The sequence below is a fragment of the Lagenorhynchus albirostris genome, chromosome 7, assembly GCF_949774975.1.
Source record: "Lagenorhynchus albirostris chromosome 7, mLagAlb1.1, whole genome shotgun sequence".
NCBI lineage: Eukaryota > Metazoa > Chordata > Mammalia > Artiodactyla > Delphinidae > Lagenorhynchus > Lagenorhynchus albirostris.
The window spans coordinates 90,090,734-90,114,924 of record NC_083101.1 but is presented as its reverse complement, the minus strand read 5'-3'; the positions used below and the strand labels follow the sequence as shown (position 1 = coordinate 90,114,924).

At 39.5% G+C, this 24,191-nt stretch overlaps 2 protein-coding genes across 5 annotated transcripts in view; one reads left to right on the top strand and one right to left on the bottom strand.

Moving 5' to 3' along the window:
• Positions 1-24,191, top strand: part of CENPP (centromere protein P) — a 229,613-nt gene that overhangs the window by 127,732 nt on the left and 77,690 nt on the right. The window lies entirely within an intron of this gene.
• Positions 18,560-24,191, bottom strand: part of ECM2 (extracellular matrix protein 2) — a 38,155-nt gene continuing 32,523 nt past the window's right edge. For both annotated transcript variants that reach the window (XM_060155473.1, XM_060155474.1), the window contains exon 10: positions 18,560-21,242. In XM_060155473.1, the coding sequence (XP_060011456.1) occupies positions 21,074-21,242 (169 nt within the window). In that variant the 3' untranslated portion in view covers positions 18,560-21,073. The remainder of the gene's footprint in view (positions 21,243-24,191) is intronic.

Below are 24,191 nucleotides of genomic sequence, written 5' to 3'. Positions count from 1 at the left end.
TGTTTGTATCGTAGCCAAGACTTCTAGCTAAACTCTAGACGTCTACTGGAAGATTCTGAAGAAAAAAAAGAGAGTTTAATAATTCATGGCAACTGGCCATTGAAAGTGCAGTCAAAGCCATTCAAGAAATACCTGATTTGAAAAAAATATGAAATTCTTAAATGAATGAATACTTATAAGTTACAAATTTAAAAATCACTCACTCTATATAGACTAATATTTATCGTTTTAGGAAGGAATACTGAAAGAGTACATTATTGAAATGTAAATCCAATCTCCAGATGTACCTAAGAAAGGAGCCATGCTGTTAATTTTCTTCTGATGACTGAAGCTGTTACATCAAGCATACGTCTCAAGAATTTCTTTAAAAGCTTTTGGCCCTGCCACAGGCATGTCAGGGGAATTGCAGACCAGGCCCTATATAATGCTTCTGGCCCCAACCTATATGCTGTGATACAGACATTGATGCAAGGATACAGGTGAAGCCTGCTTGGACTTTCACTTTTCAAGAGAATATCACCTATGACCACATAGCATTTAGGGAGGACATGGGAGCAGGAAGACAACATTCACAATTAGGCCTGAGAGAATGCCCAATTCCCACATCAATTAAGACATCATCCTTCAAGAGGACATTTTTCTAAGTCTGGGTACCTAAGTACTAGGTAACACCAAACTAGCATCTTCATGACGTGCAGATTTGGGGGCCAGCCTGTTTGCAAAGCGTGTTTCCAGTAGTTTAGCAGAGTCTGGTCTCTCCTGACACAAAGAATCTGACTGTTGTTTGTTCCTGATTCCCAGAGAAATGGCACATGTTGAAGCAAGCCATAGAAAAAGTACTGTGCCTCCAATGTGCAGGACACCCAGCCCCCACTTAAATAAAATATACTTCTGTGGCCCTCACATCAGACAGTCCCGTATGCTGGCCTCTGCAGAGCTTTAGGCCTGCCCGGGTGCAGCACCTGAGGTTTGGCAGGCCTCCTGTTTGGTTATAATGCTCATGTTCCCATTTATTCAGTTATGTTTAGTTCGAAACATTTGTCTGTTACCTTGATGAATTGGGACATCGTGAGTGTTGAACTGGATTTTATTAACCTGAGCTCCATCAAAGCAGTGGCCATAAATGAGAAGCTCCTTGGGCAGAAATCTGTGTCCTTCACAGTGTTTTGTTTTGTTTTTTTAACTTTTAACTGAAGTATACATTACAAAAAAATAAACATTGTAATGGTACAGCTCAATTAATTTTCACAAACACCTAATCAAGAAATCCCAGCACTCCTGGACCCCTCAGAATCACTCTGTCTTCAGAGGAGGCCGCTGTCTGACTTCAAAAACCATAGCTTTCTGAACTTTATATATACAGTGCATTCTCTTCTGAGTCTGGCTTTCTTCATTCAGCGTTATGTTTTAGAGATCCATCCAGGTCATTGTGGTTAGCAATAGTTTGTTCATTCTCATTATAAACATACCTTCTTGTATTGCGCTTCACTTTATTGCATTTCACAGATACTGTGTTTTTTGACAAACTGAAGGTTTGTGGCAACCCTGTGTCGGGCAAATCTATTGGTGCCATTTTTCCAACAGCATCTGCTCACTTCATGTCTCTGTGTCACATTTTGGTAATTTGCAATATTTCAAACTTTTCCTTTGTTATTATATTTGTTATGGTGATCTATGATCAGTGGTCTTTGATATTACTACTACAACTTGCAGAAGCCTCAGGCGATGGTTAGCATTTTTAGCAATAAAATCTTTTTAATTAAGTTTTGTTCTTTTTTTTTAAGACAGAATGATATTGCACACTTAATAGATCACAGTATAGTGCGCTGGGAAACCCATAAGTACGTGTAACTTACTTTATTGAAATATTTACTTTATCACAGTGGTCTGGAACAAAACCTGCAATATCTCCAAGGTATACCCATATTATATAACATTCTTCTGTATGAATATGCCAGAAATTATATATTTTATATGTATATTCATATATATATTCATTTAACTGGGTTAATTTCCATTTGGAGTGTAGCTATGAACTTTTAAGCATTCATTGATCTGTCATTTGAGGCTCGTGTATGTGTTTCTGTCAGGTAGAATTGCTCTATATTTAAAAATTGTGGGGTTTCCCTTGTGGCTCAGTGGTTAAGAATCTGCCTGCCAATGCAGGGGACAGGGGTTCAAGCCCTGGTCCGGGAAGATCCCACATGCTGTGGAGCAACTGAACCCATGCGCCACAACTACTGAGCCTGTGCTCTAGAGCCCGTGAGCCACAACTGCTGAGCCCGCGTGCTGCAACTACTAAAGCCCACGCGCCTAGAGCCTGTGCTCTGCAACAAGAGAAGGCACTGCAATGAGAAGCCCGTGCACCGCAACGAAGAGTAGCCCCCACTTGCTGCAACTAGAGAAAGCCCATACGCAGCAATGAAGACCCAACGCAGCCAAAAAAAAAAAATAAATAAATAAAATATTTTTTTTTAATTATGGGGCCTCCCTGGTGGCGCACTGGTTGAGAGTCCGCCTGCCGATGCAGGGGACACGGGTTTGTGCCCTGGTCTGGGAGGGTCCCACATGCCGTGGAGCGGCTGGGCCCATGAACCATGGCCGCTGAGCCTGCGCGTCCGGAGCCTGTGCTCCGCAACGGGAGAGGCCACAACAGTGAGAGGCCCGTGTACCGCAAAAAAAAAAAAAAAAAAAAAAATTATGAAGTTTCAACTTCTCTTGATAAGTAAATCCTTGCCACTGGGTGGCTCCTGTTTTTGCATGGCAACACTTGGCTGGGGCTGAGTGGCAGCGCCTCCTCTCAGTGGGATGTGTGCCTCCCACTCTCTACCTTTGCCTGTGCTCACACAGTGTTCCTCTCCCACATCATTCTACCAGCCTCTCCTCACCTCTCAGTCATGGCATCTGCCCCGCGACCACCCGTCTAGGCAGGGTTCTGCCACCTTGTCTAGAGAGCTGGGAGGCACTTCCTGTGAGATTGTTTTTCTAAAGATGTGTTGCAGCCTCTCTCCTCTCCTCACTTGTGAGCCCTGAGCTTATCTTCCTCCAGCATGCTGTTGTGCTCTTTAGTCAGAAGGCTTAGGGAAAGAAATGGGCCCTGGAGTATAATGCCAAGATGCAGGTGGTCTTTCTGGCTTATTCACCCTATTCTGCTGACATTGTGACTAGAGGTACAGCCCAGGGCCCAAAACCCCTCCCACAGTCTTGGAGCTGCAGGTGGGAAGCTTTACCTCACAACTGCAGAGATAGCCCAGCGTGCACAAACACACCATTTGGATATAAACTGGAGTTTTTTCTCCACACCTTTGCGGGTTGTCATTCCAGACACATCAGTGTACCTCCTCTTCCCTAGAGTATTGTGAGGAAAAAATCTTCCTTTTTTGGTTCCTATAAGGGTCCTATGAAGGGGACCTAATTCTTTTCTACATGTTTGTTTTTTATTGTTTGGCTTTTGCCTCGTTGGGCCTTGGTCTAAATACTGGAGAATTAGTGTTACTATATCAAACAGTGTCTTTGGGAATCATGAATAATCTGCACATTATTATGTTTTAAACAAGATAAGTTTCAAAATTAGAAAAGTAATATTCGCTCTACTGACATTTTATGAACAGAAACATTGATTGCATAAAAGGAACATCAACACAAATTTCTTGCATGGCCCAATATATTCCAATCATGATGAAAATAAAAATAAATTGCTTAAGCCACGCTTGCATATAATTTTTAAGACCCTTTCCTGACCTTCTGCTAATGTAGAAATGGAGAACAGTGGTCAAAGCCCAAACAAATGAGAACTGGAAAGGACCTTAGAAATCATCTCATGCAAATTAAAACTCCAATGGGTGAGGAGTAGGGGTGACTGTGGTCACATGAGACACCTTCCCGAGCTCAAGTATCACTAAGACGATTGAGTTTTATGATGTTTGTCAGCTGGTATCTGGTGCTTCCTCCCCTGTTTACCTTAACCTTCTGAGTACATTGGAATGGATTGTGTACTAGTCTCTCATAGTAGAAATTACAAGGAAAATTTTGCCCATCCGTTTATTCAAAGAACGGTGTTAAGTGCCATGAAGAAAAGCAAAATGGGATGGGGGATTGTCAGCGAAACGTTGAGGGAATGAGGGGATGTGCCTTTCAAATACCTAGTTCAAGAATGTTCTAGACCATCAAATCCTAGGATGTAAATAATGTATGCTCTTTATGCATAACAGAGGTTGTATATAGTAGGCATTCACAAAAACTTCTGAAAGAACTGAATTCATGGGTTTGATATGATTTTATGGGTGGTTTTGAATGTTCAAGCATCCTTCATGGTGGACTAGGCTCTGTGGTTTATAATGAGAATTGACTTTATACAGTAGATCATGACCCATGGGCAGTATTCAGCCCACAGATATGGTTTGTTTGGAGCATATGGTATTTTTAAAAATGAGGAAATTTTATATCAAAGTCTAAATTTACCATATCTTAAAAACTAGTTTGACAAAACTGGCCCTGAATTCCTGTGCAGTTCCAGCAATTGGCTGAGCTCATGGCAGCAACCTTCTTCAAATGGGCTTCTGGTTCCTGGCTCTCAGCTCCCATTCTTCTATACCCTGTGCTGGTAAGGACTTGCTTCTGCAACTTGCAGGCTGAGCTCCTGTCATCATCCTGTTGGATGTTTTGCTCTGAAGATGAATTAATGCCATAAATTGTCATTTAAAATGGATTGAGTTGAATTTATAATAAAAATGTAGGTATCAAATATTTTTAAGTAATGCCTCAAAGGTCAGTTTGCTTTCAGGAATGGGTGCAAGTAATGGTTTTTTTTTTTTTTTTTTTTAACATCTTTATTGGAGTATAATTGCTTTACAATGGTATGTTAGTTTCAGCTTCACAACAAAATGAATCAGTTATATATATACATATATTCCCATATCTCTTCCCGCTTGCGTCTCCCTCCCTCCCACCCTCCCTATCCCACCCCTCCAGGCGGTCACAAAGCACCGAGCTGATCTCCCTGTGCTATGCGGCTGCTTCCCACTAGCTAACTACCTTACTTTTGGTAGTGTATATATGTCCATGCCTCTTTATCGCTTTGTCACCGTTTACCCTTCCCCCTCCCCATAGCCTCAAGTCCATTCTCTAGTGAGTCTGTGTCTTTATTCCTGTTTCACCCCTAGGTTTTTCATGACATTTTTTTTTAAATTCCATATATATGTGTTAGCATACGGTATTTGTCTCTCTCTTTCTGACTTACTTCACTCTGTATGACAGACTCTAGGTCTATCCACCTCATTACAAATAGCTCAATTTCGTCTCTTTTTATGGCTGAGTAATATTCCATTGTATATATGTGCCACATCTTCTTTATCCATTCATCCGATGATGGACACTTAGGTTGTTTCCATCTCTGGGCTATTGTAAATAGAGCTGCAATGAACATTTTGGTACATGACTCTTTTTGAATTATGGTTTTCTCAGGGTATATGCCCAGTAGTGGGATTGCTGGGTCATATGGTAGTTCTATTTGTAGCTTTTTAAGGAACCTCCATACTGTTCTCCACAGTGGCTGTATCAATTTACATTCCCACCAACAGTGTAAGAGGGTTCCCTTTTCTCCACACCCTCTCCAGCATTTATTGTTTCTAGATTTTTTGATGATGGCCATTCTGACTGGTGTGAGATGATATCTCATTGTAGTTTTGATTTGCATTTCTCTAATGATTAGTGATGTTGAGCATTCTTTCATGTGTTTGTTGGCACTCTGTATATCTTCTTTGGAGAAATGTCTATTTAGGTCTTCTGCCCATTTTTGGATTGGGTTGTTTGTTTTTTTGTTATTAAGCTGCATGAGCTGCTTATAAATTTTGGAGATTAATCCTTTGTCCGTTGCTTCATTTGCAAATATTTTCTCCCATTCTGAGGGTTGTCTTTTGGTCTTCTTTATGGTTTCCTTTGCTGTGCAAAAGCTTTTAAGTTTCATTAGGTCCCATTTGTTTACTTTTGTTTTTATTTCCATTTCTCTAGCAGGTGGGTCAAAAAGGACCTTGCTGTGATTTATGTCATAGAGTGTTCTGCCTATGTTTTCCTCTAAGAGTTTGATAGTTTCTGGCCTTAAATTTAGGTCTTTAATCCATTTTGAGCTTATTTTTGTGTATGGTGTTAGGGAGTGATCTAATCTCATACTTTTACATGTAGCTGTCCAGTTTTCCCAGCACCACTTATTGAATAGGCTGTCCTTTCTCCACTGTACATTTCTGCCTCCTTTGTCAAAGATAAGGTGACCATATGTGCGTGGGTTTATCTCTGGGCTTTCTATCCTGTTCCATTGATCTATCTTTCTGTTTTTGTGCCAGTACCATACCGTCTTGATAACTGTAGCTTTGTAGTATAGTCTGAAGTCTGGGAGCCTGATTCCTCCAGTTCCTTCTTTCGTTCTCAAGATTGCTTTGGCTATTCGGGGTCTTTTGTGTTTCCATACAAATTGTGAAATTTTTTGTTCTAGTTCTGTGAAAAATGCCAGTGGTAGTTTGATAGGGATTGCATTGAATCTATAGATTGCTTTGGGTAGTAGAGTCATTTTCACAATGTTGATTCTTCCAATCCAAGAACATGGTATATTTCTCCATCTATTTGTATCATCTTTAATTTCTTTCATCAGTGTCTTATAATTTTCTGCATACAGATCTTTTGTCTCCTTAGGTAGGTTTATTCCTAGATATTTTATTCTTTTTGTTGCAATGGTAAATGGGAGTGTTTTCTTGATTTCACTTTCAGATTTTTCATCATTAGTATATAGGAATGCCAGAGATTTCTGTGCATTAATTTTGTATCCTGCCACTTTACCAAATTCATTGATTAGCTCTAGTAGTTTTCTGGTAGCATCTTTAGGGTTCTCTATGTATAGGATCATGTCATCTGCAAACAGTGACAGCTTTACTTCTTCTTTTCCGATTTGGATTCCTTTTATTTCCTTTTCTTCTCTGATTGCTGTGGCTAAAACTTCCAAAACTATGTTGAATAAGAGTGGTGAGAGTGGGCAACCTTGTCTTGTTCCTGATCTTAGTGGAAATGCTTTCAGTTTTTCACCATTGAGGATGATGTTTGCTGTGGGCTTGTCATATATGGCCTTTATTATGTTGAGGAAAGTTCTCTCTATGCCTACTTTCTGCAGGATTTTTATCATAAATGGGTGTTGAATTTTGTCAAAAGCTTTCTCTGCATCTATTGAGATGATCATATGGTTTTTCTCCTTCAGTTTGTTAATATGGTTTATCACATTGATAGATTTGCGTATATTGAAGAATCCTTGCATTCCTGGAATAAACCCCACTTGATCATGGTGTGTGATCCTTTTAATGTGCTGTTGGATTCTGTTTGCTAGTATTTTGTTGAGGATTTTTGCATCTATGTTCATCAGTGATATTGGCCTGTAGTTTTCTTTCTTTGTGATCCTTGTCTGGTTTTGGTATCAAGGTGATGGTGGCCTCGTAGAAGGAGTTTGGGAGTTTTCCTCCCTCTGCTATATTTTGGAAGAGTTTCAGAAGGATAGGTGTTAGCTCTTCTCTAAATGTTTGATAGAATTCGCCTGTGAAGCCATCTGGTCCTGGGCTTTTCTTTGTTGGAAGATTTTTAATCACAGTTTCAATTTCAGTGCTTGTGATTGGTCTGTTCATATTTTCTATTTCTTCCTGATTCAGTCTTGGCAGGTTGTGCATTTCTAAGAATTTGTCCATTTCTTCCAGATTGTCCATTTTATTGGCATAGAGTTGCTTGTAGTAATCTCTCATGATCTCTTTTATTTCTGCAGTGTCAGTTGTTACCTCTCCTTTTTCATTTCTAATTCTATTGATTTGAGTCTTCTCCCTTTTTTTCTTGATGAGTCTGGCTAGTGGTTTATCTATTTTGTTTATCTTCTCAAAGAACCAGCTTTTAGTTTTATTGATCTTTGCTATTGTTTCCTTCATTTCTTTTTCATTTATTTCTGATCTGATTTTTATGATTTCTTTCCTTCTGCTAGCTTTGGGGTTTTTTTTTTTGTTCTTCTTTCTCCAATTGCTTGAGGTGCAAGGTTAGGTTGTTTATTCGAGATGTTTCCTGCTTCTTAAGGTGGGCTTGTATTGCTATAAACTTCCCCCTTAGAACTGCTTTTGCTGCATCCCACAGGTTTTGGGTCGTTGTGTCTCCATTGTCATTTGTTTCTAGGTATTTTTTGATTTCCTCTTTGATTTCTTCAGTGATCACTTCATTATTAAGTAGTGTATTGTTTAGCCTCCATGTGTTTGTATTTTTTACAGATCTTTTCCTGTAATTGATATCTAGTCTCATGGCGTTGTGGTCAGAAAAGATACTTGATACAATTTCAATTTTCTTAAATTTACCAAGGCTTGATTTGTGGCCCAAGATATGATCTATCCTGGAGAATGTTCCATGAGCACTTGAGAAAAATGTGTATTCTGTTGTTTTTGGATGGAATGTCCTATAAATATCAATTAACTCCATCTCGTTTAATGTATCATTTAAAGCTTGTGTTTCCTTATTTATTTTCATTTTGGATGATCTGTCCATTGGTGAAAGTGGGGTGTTAAAGTCCCCTACTATGAATGTGTTACTGTCGATTTCCCCTTTTATGGTTGTCAGTATTTGCCTTATGTATTGAGGTGCACCTATGTTGGGTGCATAAATATTTACAATTGTTATATCTTCCTCTTGGATCGATCCCTTGATCATTATGTAGTGTCCTTCTTTGTCTCTTCTAATAGTCTTTGTTTTAAAGTCTATTTTGTCTGATATGAGAATTGCTACTCCAGCTTTCTTTTGGTTTCCATTTGCATGAAATACCTTTTTCCATCCCCTTACTTTCAGTCTGTATGTGTCTCTAGGTCTGAAGTGGGTCTCTTGTAGACAGCAAATATATGGGTCTTGTTTTTGTATCCATTCAGCCAATCTGTGTCTTTTGGTGGGAGCATTTAGTCCATTTACATTTAAGGTAATTATCGATATGTGTGTTCCTATTCCCATTTTCTTAATTGTTTTGGGTTCGTTATTGTAGGTCCTTTCCTTCTTTTGTGTTCCTTGCCTAGAGAAGTTCCTTTAGCAGTTGTTGTAGAGCTGGTTTGGTGGTGCTGAACTCTCAGCTTTTGCTTGTCTGTAAAGGTTTTAATTTCTCCATCAAATCTGAATGAGATCCTTGCTGGGTAGAGTAATCTTGGTTGCAGGTTTTTCTCCTTCATCACTTTCAATATGTCCTGCCACTCCCTTCTGGCTTGCAGAGTTTCTGCTGAAAGATCAGCTGTTAACCTTATGGGGATTCCCTTGTGTGTTATTTGTTGTTTTTCCCTTGCTGCTTTTAATATGTTTTCTTTGTATTTAATTTTTGACAGTTTGATTAATATGTGTCTTGGCGTATTTCTCCTTGGATTTTTCCTGTATGGGACTCTCTGTGCTTCCTGGACTTGATTAACTATTTCCTTTCCCATATTAGGGAAGTTTTCAACTATAATCTCTTCAAATATTTTCTCAGTCCCTTTCTTTTTCTCTTCTTCTTCTGGAACCCCTATAATTCGAATGTTGGTGCGTTTAATGTTGTCCCAGAGGTCTCTGAGACTGTCCTCAGTTCTTTTCATTCTTTTTTCTTTATTCTGCTCTGCAGTAGTTATTTCCACTATTTTATCTTCCAGGTCACTTATCTGTTCTTCTGCCTCAGTTATTCTGCTATTGATCCCATCTAGAGTACTTTTAATTTCATTTATTGTGTTGTTCATCGTTGCTTGTTTCATCTTTAGTTCTTCTAGGTCCTTGTTAACTGATTCTTGCAATTTGTCCATTCTATTGTCCATTCTATCTCCAAGATTTCGGATCAACCTTACTATCATTATTCTGAATTCTTTTTCAGGTAGACTGCCTATTTCCTCTTCATTTGTTAGGTCTGGTGGGTTTTTATCTTACTCCTTCATCTGCTGTGTGTTTTTCTGTCTTTTCATTTTGCTTATCTTACTGTGTTTGGGGTCTCCTTTTTTGCAGGCTGAAGGTTCGTAGTTCCTGTTGTTTTTTGTGTCTGTCCCCAGTGGCTAAGGTTGGTTCAGTGGGTTGTGTAGGCTTCCTGGTGGAGGGTACTAGTGCCTGTGTTCTGGTGGATGAGGCTGGATCTTGTCTTTCTGGTGGGCAGGTCCACGTCTGGTGGTGTGTTTTGGGGTGTCTGTAGACTTATTATGATTTTGGGCAGCCTCTCTGCTAATGGGTGGGGTTGTGTTCCTGTCTTGCTAGTTGTTTGGCATAGGATGTCCAGCACTGTAGCTTGCTGGTCGTTGAGTGAAGCTGGGTGCTGGCGTTGAGATGGAGATCTCTCCGAGATTTTTGCTTTTGATATTATGTGCAGCTGGGAGGCCTCTTGTGGACCAGTGTCCTGAAGTTGGCTCTCCCACCTCAGAGGCACAGCACTGACTCCTGGCTGCAGCACCAAGAGCCTTTCATCCACAGGGCTCCTTAATTTGGGATGATTCGTTGTCTATTCAAGTATTCCACAGATGCAGGGTATATCAAGTTGATTGTGGAGCTTTAATCCGCTGCTTCTGAGGCTGCTGGGAGAGATTTCCCTTTCTCTTCTTTGTTCTCACAGTTCCCAGGGGCTCAGCTTTAGATTTGGCCCCGCCTGTGCGTGTAGGTCGCCGGAGGGCGTCTGTTCTTTGCTCAGACAGGACGGGGTTAAAGGAGCCGCTGATTCGGAGGCTCTGGCTCACCCAGGCCGGGGGGTAGGGAGGGTCACGGAGTGCGGGGCGGGCCTGCAGCGGCAGAGGCCGGCGTGACGCTGCAGCCTGAGGCGAGCCGAGCGCTCTCCCGGGGGAGCCGTCCCCGGATCCCGGGACCCTGGCAGTGGCGGGCTGCACAGGCTCCCCGGAAGGGCGTGTGGCTAGTGACCTGTGTTCGCACACAGGCCTCCTGGCTGCGGCAGCAGCGGCCTTAGCGTCCCATGTCCGTCTCTGGGCTCCGCACTCTTAGCCGCGGCTCGCGCCCGTCCCTGGAGCTCTCTCAAGCAGCGTTCTTAATCCCCTCTCCTCGTGCACCAGGAAACAAAGAGGGACGTAAAAGTCTCTTGCCTCTTCGGCAGGTCCAGACCCCTCCTCGGACTCTCTCCCGGCCAGCCGCAGCGCACCAACGCCCTGCAGGCTGTGTTCACGCCGCCAACTTCAGTCCTGTCCCGGCGCTCCGACAAAAGCCGGAGCCTCAGCTCCCAGCCTCACCCGCCCCGGCGGGCGAGCAGACAAGCCTCTCGGCTGGTGAGTGCCGGTCGGCCCCGATCCTCTGCGCTGGAATCTGTCCGCTTTGCCCTCCGCACCCCTGTTGCTGTGCTCTCCTCCGCGGCTCCCAAGCTCCCCCACTCCGCCTCCCGAAGTCTCCACCCGCGAAGGGGCTTCCTAGTGTGTGGACACTTTTCCTCCTTCACAGCTCTCTCCCGCTGGTGCAGGACCCGTCCCTATCCTTTTGTCTCTGTTTAGTTTTTTCTTTTGCCCTAACCAGGTACGTGGGGGGTTCCTTGCCTTTTGGGAGGTCTGAGGTCTTCTGCCAGCGTTCAGTAGGTGCTCCGGAGGAGTTGTTCCACGCGTAGATGTATTTCTGGTGTATCTGTGGAGAGGAAGGTGATCTCCGCGTCTTACTCTTCCGCCATCTTCCCGGAAGTCTCTGGTTTTGTTTTAAATAAATTTCCAGGCTCTTTTAACTGAGAAGACCTAAAAGCAGTGAGCATATCTAACTTCCAGATCTGTGTTTCTAAGGGCCATTTTTCATTAGAAGGAGCAAGGCCCTTTAGAAAAATGTCAAGTAATAGATCAGGGCCAGGGAATCTGTAAAGGAATTCTGTAAACCTGAAACATTTCATCATACCAGCAGGCACAAAAGCACTCAGAGATTACTGCGGACTGTGAACAGAACATAGAAGCTAGGTGAAGGCATAGTTTGAATACCTCAAATAAGAATGGCAATGGATTATAGCACATCAAATGCAAAATCCTTTTTATAACAGAGGGAAGAGGGCCAAAAGGATCATAGCTTTTTCTGTAGAGGAATGCCAACTAATGAGTACAGAAGGAATCACAGAGTTAGAAAATCACCACTGTGAAACCTCCAACATAGTCACTGATTTAGGCAAAGGTGGGAGCTAAAACCACGAAGTGAAAGGTTATTGGATGGCAAGATATTCACACAGACCTAAAGTCTTACCTTGCAGGATATTTCTTAATTACAAGGAGATGAAGACACTACCTTAACCAATGTCTCAGCATCACCAATAACACGCCAGCCCGACATTTTGCCTCCTGATATGATATAAAAGGAAGTACATGACATCACCTATGTGGGATTCTTGGCAAAAACGTTTCACCTAAATCTAATCGTAAGGAAACAATCAGACAAATACATATTAGGGGACATTCTACATGATAGCTGGCTTGGACCCTTCAAAAAGTGAAGGGGTGAAACACATAGGCAGAGAATTTCTACTCTAGATTATAGGAGACTAAAGGCAAGTGAACTCTGATTAGATCTTGAGCCACATATACACATACCACACGCACAGCAATTTAGGACATTGTTGGGACAGTTGGGAAAATCTGAATATGGACTGTATGTTGAAACTGAATCGATGTTAAATTTCTGGGGTTTGGTAATGTGAGAGAATGTAATCATTGTCTCATGGTTATGTAAGACAATGTCCTTGTTCTTAGGAGACTTATACTGAAGTACTAGGGTGACATGATATCTGCAACTTACATTCAGATGGTCCAGCCCCTGTACCCCACAAATACATATATATGTATAGACAGGGATATGGAAAGAGTGAAAAAGATAAAATGAAGGTGACAAAATATTAATTGGTGAATGTAGGTGAAGAATATGTAGATGTTCACTGTATTCTTTTCTTTCAACTTTTCTATGGCCATAAAAATATTGCTAAATAAATGCTAAATAGTTGTGGGGAATAAGGCAATTTGCCTTAAATTAATTTTAACTCTTTGATTTATCTTTAACTCTAGTGAAATATTTACATGTAAAATTTATTTGAAGTTAATTAAGGTGTTACTCTACCTACAGATTCTTAGCTATTGTACAAGGATCCCTAGAGGATTTAGGATGGGTTTTATGAGCCTTTTGATACATGCAGAGTGTTTGTATATGTGTATTTTTCTGCATAGAAGGTCCATCATAGCTTCTATCATATCCTCAAAGGGAGGGGTCCATCCTTCAAATAGTTAAGAACTACTGACCTAGAGTAGATTTACAATTTATAATGCATTCTTTATTTTGAGTATCACATACTAGTCAGCATTTCAGACAGTTCATGTATAAATTTGGTAATTGTGAATGTAATTCTCAACTTATGTAAAGCAAATGAACCTTCAGCAGATTCCAATTTATAAAAAGATTTGCTTATATCAGCTGATAGTTCAATGTAAGTTTATTTGACCACAGAGATTCTGTTACTTAGAAACACACCATGACATTCTAATAACATGATGTATTCCTTTTCTTTTCCAAACTAATATGTGTTTAGTGCAATCATATGTTATTTTTAATGCAGTCTGCTTTCCCTTATGTGGATTCACATTCTTCACATTTTGTGCAAAGGGAAAAATATGCTAGACTGTAAATTTTTTAATCCATTTTCATGTAGAAAGGGAAATACAATGTCAAAGAAGAAAATCATGCCTTTATATTTTTTAGTTGTGTAATCACTAAGCTCTATTAATCTAGTTAGAAACATTCACCTCTTTGCACATAACAGTGTGTGACAGACCAAATTCCAACATGACTTATAGTTTCAACTGTTCCTGTACAGCATGTTGAAGCAACAACATGTGAGTAATACGTTAATATGCCAAAGCGTTGTTTAAGACATATAGGATGAAATGTATCTATATCTATCTATATATAGATAGATAGATAGATATAGATAGATATAGATATATAGATATATAGATATATAGATATCTATATACACATATCTATACTGTTTACAGTAGATTTTAGTTTCTCTGAAAATCTTTCACAAATGCCTCTGGGTCTGTTGGAGTAGGTTTAATCAGAGCTGATGTTTACAAGGACAGTAAATACTTAAACTCCCCAGGAGAACCATCTGCCCAGAGCATGCTGCACCTGGCCAAGGCTTACAGGCAGACTCTTACTGTATCCCCGTAGACCCACTTGTGGGTTATCTCTGAGGTAGGAATCCATCTGCAGGACAGGTTTACTGATCAAATATTCTTCTAGTTTGGCTATTTTACATACAGTTTTTCTCCCTTTTTGGTGTTATATTCTTACAGTGAATTACACTTATAAGTTAGAATTACTTTTGTTTCCTATAATCAGGATTTTTTTTAAATCTGCTTCTAAACTATTGCCATATCTATGACAATAAGTAGTTTAGATTCTATGAGTCCTGGTTTTACTCTGTGTTTAGAGAGCCCTTGCTCAGGTAAGGCTTGAGCCCTTGCTTAGCCCTTGTTCTAAGCTGGTTTCATTCTGTTCTGTGTGATGGATATGAGCATGCAGTGACACAGCACAAAGACTGCCAAGCTCAAGAGAGACGCTGACATGACTGCAGAGTCCCACTTGAGTGCAGCCGTCTACAGAGAGCATTTGCTGACTCCTGCCCTGCTGTAATAGGCCCACTCCTTTTTCCACTGTATATCACAATCTAAGGAATCAATGTCCTTTAATAATTAATATCTACCATATTATGAGACTTGGCAGCCTTGAGCAAGTCACTGAACCTTCCTACCTGCTGGTTTCCCAACGCCTATCCATGAAGGAATGGACACTCATCTGACGTCCACCCTGTGCTCAGTACTGTCATGGACATCACCTTATTCAACCTTCCCAGCAGCCTTGGTAGGCAGATGTTCTCCTCAATTTCATGGGCAAGGAAACTGGAAATCAGAGTCTAAGTAACTTGACCAAGCCCACAGCTAATAAGGATTCCAGTTCAGACCCAAGATACTCGTTCTTGTTTTTTCATTTCAAGAGATGGACCACCTGTTTCACAGACTTCTAGGGTTTAAGGGCCCCTGGAGTCATCTGGTATATGTTAGAGCTGGCCAGAAACTTCTGTTTTCGTAAATATTTTTAATATTTTTGAATTTTAATTTGACTGAGAGTCTGAATTCAACTATGGACAGTTGAATAATTCATTTATCACCAATTTGTAAGTACTTCTCCTATGAGGAAACTTTCTGTTTTCTAAATAAGGGAAAGAGATGGAATAGATATCCTAGAGGGTTTTACCCAGCCCTTTGAGGTTTCACTTAAACAGCAGAACATGAGTATTTCATTCTTTTATGTCAGCATCTATGAACCTAGTAATTCATGTTTAAATGATGGCTTTGGAAAACATTGTCAAAGTTGCTGTTATGGAGAACAATCAGTTGATTACTAAGTATTACCAGTTGTCAAAGCATGACTTAATTTTTTATAAAATATACTCTGTGTCTTCTAATGTCCATGTCAGGAAATATTAATGAGAAATTATTCCTTATTAATTTTATGACCCTTTATAAATATTTATTGCTTTTCCTTTAAAAATCCTTAAATTTTGCAGATTTCTTTTTGTTTTGTTTAGGAGTAGTATTAAGATCAACTTTGGACAACTCATGAGCTGATTGTTTAGACTGAGGAATCAACAGTCATTTTAGTACCTACTTTGTACACAGAATGCAGGGATCCAAGAAATGAATTGTCTCTCTTCTTCTAAGTTTTACAATCTTTTGGGGAAAACAAGATACACCTCCTACCCATCTACCGTACAACACCCCACATGCAAAGAAATAATCAATGCAGACCTAACTCATAATACCAGATCTGTCTTTCATGAGGTTGGTGGAACAGATGCCGAGTGCCGAAGGGAGGGGTCACTTCCCAGGGAGCTGGGCTTCTAGGCACAGCTTGTCTTGTGCCTTGGAAGCTCCTTGAGATCAGATCATATGGCTCAAGTCAGATGGAGACTTATGGTGTACTTGCTCCCCTTCAAATTGGAAGTCGGTGCTCATTAGGGTTCCGCTCCCCTGCCCTTCTCTTCACCTGCCCCTCAATGTGTATCCTTTCCTTTGGATTCCACTCCAGCTGAGTGCATTCCCACCCTCCTGCCTGAATTCCATGGTGACCACCCCCCCCCGCCCAACTTCAGCATATTCTCACCCAAACTGTCCCTTTCTTACAGCTTCTCAGCAGTATCAGTGAGACTCAGAGCAGTTCTCCTTTTTGTCTCCTTTTCTCTTTGTGTGTGTCCCTTACATGGTAGATCACTATCCACTAATAGTTCTTCTCTTTTCTTTTCTTTTATTCTCTTTCTTTCTTTTTACACTTAATCAGTTCATTTTATTTTTAATATATTCTCAGTTATTCATGGCTCATAATGTCCTTCTGAGATTGAGTCCCTCAGAAGACCACAGGTGGTCACTAATTATGGCAAACTTGCCCTCAGACTTAATCTCCACGATGAGAATGTAGATATTTTTTTCTTTCTTTCAAACTCTCTGTCATACCTATTCCTGTTCCTGCTTCTTCTTCCTGTCACCTGTGCTGTGTGGGTCCCACTTATTCTGTTTCTAGATTATTACAGTGGTGGCTTTTTTTCCTTCCTGAAACCATTGCTTTCATGACATAGTCCTCCCTTCAGAGTTTTTTGGTGGTGCACTACATTTCTCATCACAGTAAGTCTGGTCTCTTCTTGCTGGCCTTCCAAGCCATCCCAGGCCTCTTATTTCCTGTATAATCTTTCCTCCACTGGTGAACCTCAACTATGCTTGGCTCATGCCTCTTTTAGTCAGTCATTCCTTCCCCCTCAACTGATTCAAATCCTATTTCAAGGCCCAGCTCAAGCCTGTTGATCTTTTCTTCTCCAAACTCAGTGCTCGTTATTTCCCGTATCATATATACCACAGGCTTCCTTTATTACTCCTGATTTAAATTTGTCAGGGAAGCCATTTTTGCCTATAGCACACAGCATTATGCTTAACATAATGTGTGGCACCAGTAAAAATTTGGGATTTCATCCTTTAGCTATATACCCATCATCTCTGGCTTAAATTTCCACATACTTACCAAATCTAAAATTATCTTGAAACAAGCATTATAATTTATTAACACTTCCCAATGAATTTAAAGGTTTATACTACATAGTTTGAACAGTTATTGGAATAATCACATTCTTCTGTGTGAATGGGGTGTCATCCTCACTGCTCTTAGTGGTGTCCATGCAGACCAGGAGCAGATTTTAACTAGTGTAGTGGGTGGTGTTTTCCATGTTAATAAAAGCAGTCATCCCTAAGAGTAGTGAACTTTAACCTCACAAGCCTGACTCCTAAGGGATGTGTGTAGAGTCATTTGACAATACAAGCCCAAGGAGAGATTGTTGTATCTTCTCGCTCCTGTTGGCAGCACCTGCCAAACCAGGTGTGCTGCACCCTCAGATTTAGAGGTGTGCCATACGCACTCTCAGGTGTCCAGACTTTCCACTTTGTGGTCTTCATTCAGAAGATGCATGTTAAGTCCAGACTCAGCCACCTACTCCCTGTCATTCCCAAGCGCCACACACTCACCCTCAGGATGCTGGGGTCATCCTGACCTGCCTTCTCCATAGGGAGTGACACAGTCTGACAGAGACAAGGATGTGAGCCCAGTCTGTGCACGCTACAGCACTGTGCCATGTTGTGCCTGTCCTACAGAACACGTACTCATGCTGACTGCCTTTCAGGGTGTTTCAGGTTGGAGGTCAGTAGTCTTTGGTTGTGGCAGAAGTGCTCAGGGCTGATCCCACCCTAGGAGCTCCAAAGGAACAGACACATCTACTAAACTTCCTTGCCCTGGCATACTCAGAGGTTGGCTGTGTCCAGGCAGCTGTAATCTGCATACCTGAGAAGCGTTTCTTCAGACCAGAGCTCTCCAGCGAAGTTCTCTGAAAGTGTGGGAGGAGCTGAGCAGAGGATAAGGACCAGGGACTTTGGCTGAATATTCCTTATGATTCTTAAAACTTGATGTGTCATTTATATAGTACCTTGTCTACTGGTTTCAAGAAATAAGGGTGGTTAGGGAGGCAGGCAGGAACAGTGGCAGCTAACCCTTCCTGATGGTAGCAAAGCAGTTTTGTCTGAAGAGAGTCTGTGTACTTCCTCTTTAGGGACACTTCCACCCCAGGGCACCATGAACTCCTAATGAGCCATGCTTGAAAACCACTGATGTGTTCATCAATGCATTTATAGTCACACAGCATGCTATTTTATAATTGAATCAAGTGATCTCAGAAAAGTAAAATGACTACATAATTATTGGAGACCAAGATGGGCACCCAGGTGTCCTGATTCCTGGTGTAATTATTTCCTTATGATTCTAGGCTATATGTTTCTTTAACCACATCTTATCTTTAGTGCTTTTTGAGATATTTTAATCTACAATAAGCCAAATCTCAAAATTGAAAAGTTAGTTAGTACTCCTCGTACTTATGTGCAAAGATGACACACGATTAATATTTTCAGACCATAGCTGGGCCAGGATTTCCTTAGTGTACATATGTATTAGTAATTACAGCATATTTCTGAAGGAAAACAGAACACCTCTTTATTTTAAACATTATATATCATGAACAATGTTTGCTATATGGACATTTATCACATTTTTAAAAATGGAATTAAAGCTTCTATCCAGAGTATGATGAAGTTTCAAAGCAAACAAGTTCAATGCTAGACATATTTTATATTTTAAATTATAAAATCAGAAATAAAAGCATCTTACAACTTAAAAACAAAGCTTTCATCAGTCATTCTGATTTTTAGCCTTTCTAGAGATTCTGCTCCCAACAGGGTGTCCCTGAGTGCACAATAGGGTCTTAGTGTGTTCCTGGGCCTGGTGTTACTCCAAGGCTTCCAGGGATTGCTGTGTCTTACTGCAACTTGTGCCGTTCGCACACTCTAGAAACCCACGATCTGGGAGTACCCCCAGGCCCAGGCAGAGGGGCCTCAGGAACTCAGCATGCTTCATTGCATCACCACCCTGTTCTGCTGACTTCATTACACTTGGCCTGTTGATTTGATTGTCTATTTGATTTCCTGCTTATTGCCCCTAACGCAGTATGCATTGCCAGAGAGCAGGGACCTCATCTGATCTATTCATCCCTGTCTCTGTAGAACAGCACCTGGGACACATCTGATTAAAGTCAGAATGAGAAATGAATGCTGGAGTGTTTCAGTATTCGTCTGTGTTGTCCAGGATGCTAATTCTTTTGACTCACCTTATTCAGTTTGGGTCCCCTCTGACACTAATTTTGTTTACTGTTTAGGTTGCCTTTAACCACTTATGTCAATGCGTTTATATTCACACAGCAAGAAGCATTGCACAAGGGTTCTTGTTGATTAAATGAATAACCATATCTTCTTGTTTTCATCTGTCTCTTACATTCAACTTGGCCAGTTTAAATTAGCAATGCTTCTACATTCCTAAACTAGTTATAAATCTCAACTTTTGTTCCATAGGATTTTATTTCTCTTCTTAGCAACTTGGCTTAAGCCTTTGACCCTTGATTCTAACAGTTTGTATCATATTATTATTCTTGTTCATTTTGTAATCTCAAAAACCTAGATATTAAGAAAAGGGGCTTAGAAATAACATTAGCTTAAATGGGATAAATCAAACTTACACATTTTGAAAGCTGTCCAGATAATAATCAACTTTGGTTGAATATGCTGGTTGCTGTCAATTTTATATGAAATGTTGGCAATTATAAGTATACTCACCGTGCATACCACACTTCCTAGATGCTTTTTATTCTCTGGTTCTCATAATGACCCTGTGAAGTGGGGCTGGAAGGTTCTGAGGATGGTGAGAGAACTATTAAAAGACTGAATAACTGAAGTTTGAAAAATTAGAGTAACCTGCCCAAGGGGGCCAAGACTAGAACTTAAGTTCCTAATCTGGTGTTTTTTCAAGGTACAAAACTGAGAGTGACAAGAAAAGTCAACGTGGTTTCTGTATGTGTCTTTTACAAATTACTTTAGAAATAAAGATAAAAGATCATTATATAATGAAAATTTTAATATATTATATGGTTTTGTTAGGGTCTAGTACATAGTGAATACTAATAGCTTTATGTTAAATTGAACTGAGTAAAAGGATACATTTGAGCAAATTAGGGCAAAGAAAAGAGGTACTAACAATGACCAGAGGAGCAAAAATTTTTTTAAATTTATGCATTAGGTTTACATTTACAAGGTTTAGTCAAGGAAAATTAACATATATTTTAAGCAAACTCCACTGCTTCCCATAAAATCTTTTGATCTTGAGCAAAGAATAATGAGGGTGATCTTAAAATACTGTTAAACTTTTTAGACTTACAGAGAAATTTTAGACTTACAGAAAAATTACAAAAATCATATAGAATTCACATATACACTTCTCCCAGCTTCCCCTAATGTTAATAACCACATACTTAGCCATAGTACAATTCTCAAAACCAGGAAATTAACTTTATAGTAGTGTTTCAATTCCACACATATAATTAATAAAAGGAACTAAAGCTAAGACAATAATTAAGTTTATTTATACCAGTAATTGTATCATAGGGTCTTATAGAAAATTAATAAATTATTGCTTTAACAGTAGGATAATAAACAGAACACTAGTTCATAAATTCTACCTATTATTTTTTCCTGTTATCAACTTCTTGGTCTTGAACCATAATATACATAATTTTTAAAAGGACTTAGGGAGTTCTTAGCTAATAGCAATACTAAGATCTGTTGTAAAGGACATGCTTATTTTGTTCCAGATTCTTCCAGTCTAGTTCAGTAGCACACAACATCCTATTCTCATGAGAAAACTGTGCAATGAGATGGCCTCTTTCTAGAGTGTAAAACTGAAACCTTCACTAAAACTGCTAGAAGACTAAACCTTGTAGATATGTCTTTGGTTGTTCTTATGTGCATTGGCGAATCAGGTTGGCTAGCATAATGATACTAAGTATAACATGACATTATATCTCTCTTATTGATGAAAGATGCTACTGAAACAGATATGTGAGTATAATTTACAAATGACAAAGAAAAACGTGGAATTACTTGATATTTTGTGGTTTAAGAACGACACTTGAATATGATCTTATGCATGAAAATGCGTAGGGTGATATTTCTCTTGTTTTAATATAGTTGTTTTCAAGATGAAGATGTTCCAGGGTTGAATCACCATCTTCTTCAGAATTGCAAATTTGTTCTGGAAGAATATTCCTAAGGAAAAATAGACATGCAAGTCATAAATGATCCAAGTAATATTCTGCCTTCATAATTTAGGAGTTAAATTTTACATTTGTTTTAAATCTCTTTTGTTTTTAAAATAAAATTGGATCCTTTTCTTATACACCTGAAAAAATTTCAAATATGTCAAAGATCTACATGTGAAAAAATGAAGCCATAGAATAGTAGAATAAAACATGGTCATACCCTGGGAGTGGGGGAAAAATCTTCCTATGTGTGACTCAAAAACCAGATGCACTAAAAGAAAAGATTAATAAATTGACTACAGGTTTGTTTGTTTTTTTAATGCAAAGTTAAAAGACAAATCACAAACTAGGAGAAAGTATTTGCAACTTATATTACTGATAAAGGGCTAATATACAAAGACCTAAAAACCTAGGAGGAGAGGGAAATGAGAAAATAAAAAAAAGATACCTGGGTAACCAGTTTACAGAAGAGAAAATGAAATGGCATGTAAACATGATGCTTAATTTCATTCATGATAAGAAAGATGTAAATTGAAATGATACTGTCATACCACTCTCACTTACCAGATTTGCCCAACGCCCTCCCAGAAAAATCCAAAAGTTCATTAACATGTTCTGATGATGAGGCTCTATAGGATCAAACATCACTGAAGGAAATTCAAAACAGTACAGCCCCACGGATAGGAATTTGGCAGTATCTAGCAAAATTACACGTGTATTTTATACCTTTCACTCAGCAATCCCACTTCTAGGGATCTATCCCAAAGTTAGATTGGAAAAATACAAAATTACATTTGAACAGAGTTGTACGTTGTGGCATTATTTATAGTATAAAAAAATGGAAACAATCAAATGTCTATCAATAAGGAACTGGTTGAATAAAATGTCCATATAGTGGAATACTATTCAACTGTAAAAAGGACTGAGGAAATTCTCTACATACTTATATGGAGTGCTATCCAGGATATACTGACAATTTTTAAAAGTGAAGAACAGAAAAATATACACTCTTTCCAGAGAGAAAAAAATAATAATCGTTTGGTGTAATAATTTGTATAATAATTGTGAGAGGCAGTGGGGAATATGAATGCATGTATGTATGCTTATATTTTAAAAAAATAACACTGGGATCATCAATGGGAAATTAATTTAAAAGTTTAGGGGCTTCCCTGGTGGCGCAGTGGTTAAGAATCCGCTAGCTAATGCAGGGGACATGGGTTCGAGCCCTGGTCCAGGAAGATCCCACATGCCGCGGAGCAACTAAGCCCGTGCGCCACAACTGCTGAGCCTGTGCTTTAGAGCCTGCATGCCACAACTACTGAAGCCCAAGCGCCTAGAGCCCATGCTCCGCAACAAGAAAAGCCACTGCAATGAGAAGCCTGCGCACTGCAACAAAGAGTAGCCCCCGCTCACCGCAACTAGAGAAAGCCCGTGCACAGCAATGAAGACCCTGTGCAGCCAAAAATAAATTTTAAAAAACTTAACCTATGGGAAAGGGTGGAGTATGGTATAAGGGACAGGCATAGAAAAAATATTATATAGAAAGTAGCAATTCCTAAAAACCAAAGCAAATTAAAGACCTATCTGAATATTAAGTTGCTGACCTATTGTTACAGAGAAAACTTCTGTATTTAAGCTATACATCCTTCATGGAACATATTCTTAGGACAAGTAGAACTACTAAAAACATAAAAACTTAATTAAATACTTTTGTTGTTAGTTGTAATAATGGTATTATCATTTTGAAACTATTGTTTATAGTAAATATAAGTTATTGTTGGGAACCTAGATTTTCAGTGTAAGATAAGCAAGTTTAAAACAGAAGGACTTCTCTATAACATTAAATTTGACTTGGGAATATCAGTATGAACTCATTTTTTTTCTTCACAAAATACATATTTCTGGCAGTCCACTGAAAGGCCTTGAAACAGTAACAACACATTTGAAAGGAAGATGCCTGGTGCCCAGATTGGGGCCTCTGAACACGATTCCCCAGTGAGAGGAGCTAGGGCTCTTTGGAAGAAGGCTGGCATCGGGCTGTAGTGGGGAATATAAAAGTGAGCCATTCAAGATCTACAGAGGCCTATCCAAGGACACAGGAACCAACTCGAAGGGCTACCATTGGCCAAAGATGGGACAGTTTAAGAACAATGATTGCAGTTGATTGAAACATTCTTAATATATAAAGCCATAAGTTCATATTGATTCTCCAGAGAAAGAGAGGAAGCCAAAAACAAATTAATAAAGCAAAAATATTTAGGCACCAATTTCTTTTTTATCCTGAGACAGCCACTGTTAAAATTTTAATATATTTTATAGTCCTTTTCCTTCATGTTTAATGCATATATATAATTTTTTCCAGTTTTATAAAGATTGGCATAACATTGTATTAGTTTAAAGTGTACAACGTAATGATTTGATGTATGTGTATGTGGTTGAAATGATCACCACTGTAAGTTTAGGTAACATCCATCACCTCACACAGTTACAAATATGTAACCAACTTCTTACTCTGCTAGGCAGTTTAAAGAAAAGAACTGAGCCTACCTTTCAGAGTAACAAAGTTGCCCTAACTGAAAAGAGAATATTATTTACAGAGGAAGTCCAGCTATAAAATGTGGAAAGAATGACAAAAATAGAAATTCACCATTTTATTACCCCTAAGGAAATAACAGATGCAAGCAATAAGCATCTGTGAGTGAAAAAACCATTGGTTCAGTGGTGGAGGAGAAAGGTTATAATGGAGATATCAGGCCGTGACTGCCTAAATCCCACCAGAATGGAACAGATATTGTATGCCTCCTGATGCAATGCAATAGGAAGCATATAAGCATGACCTAGGAATTATTTTGGCCCAAAAATTTTGACTCTGAATCTTTAAAGCCTTTCCCATCCCCACCTCTTCCCCTATAAACTTTTGACTCTTTCTTTGTTTTATTTTTCAGGAGTTTGTGTT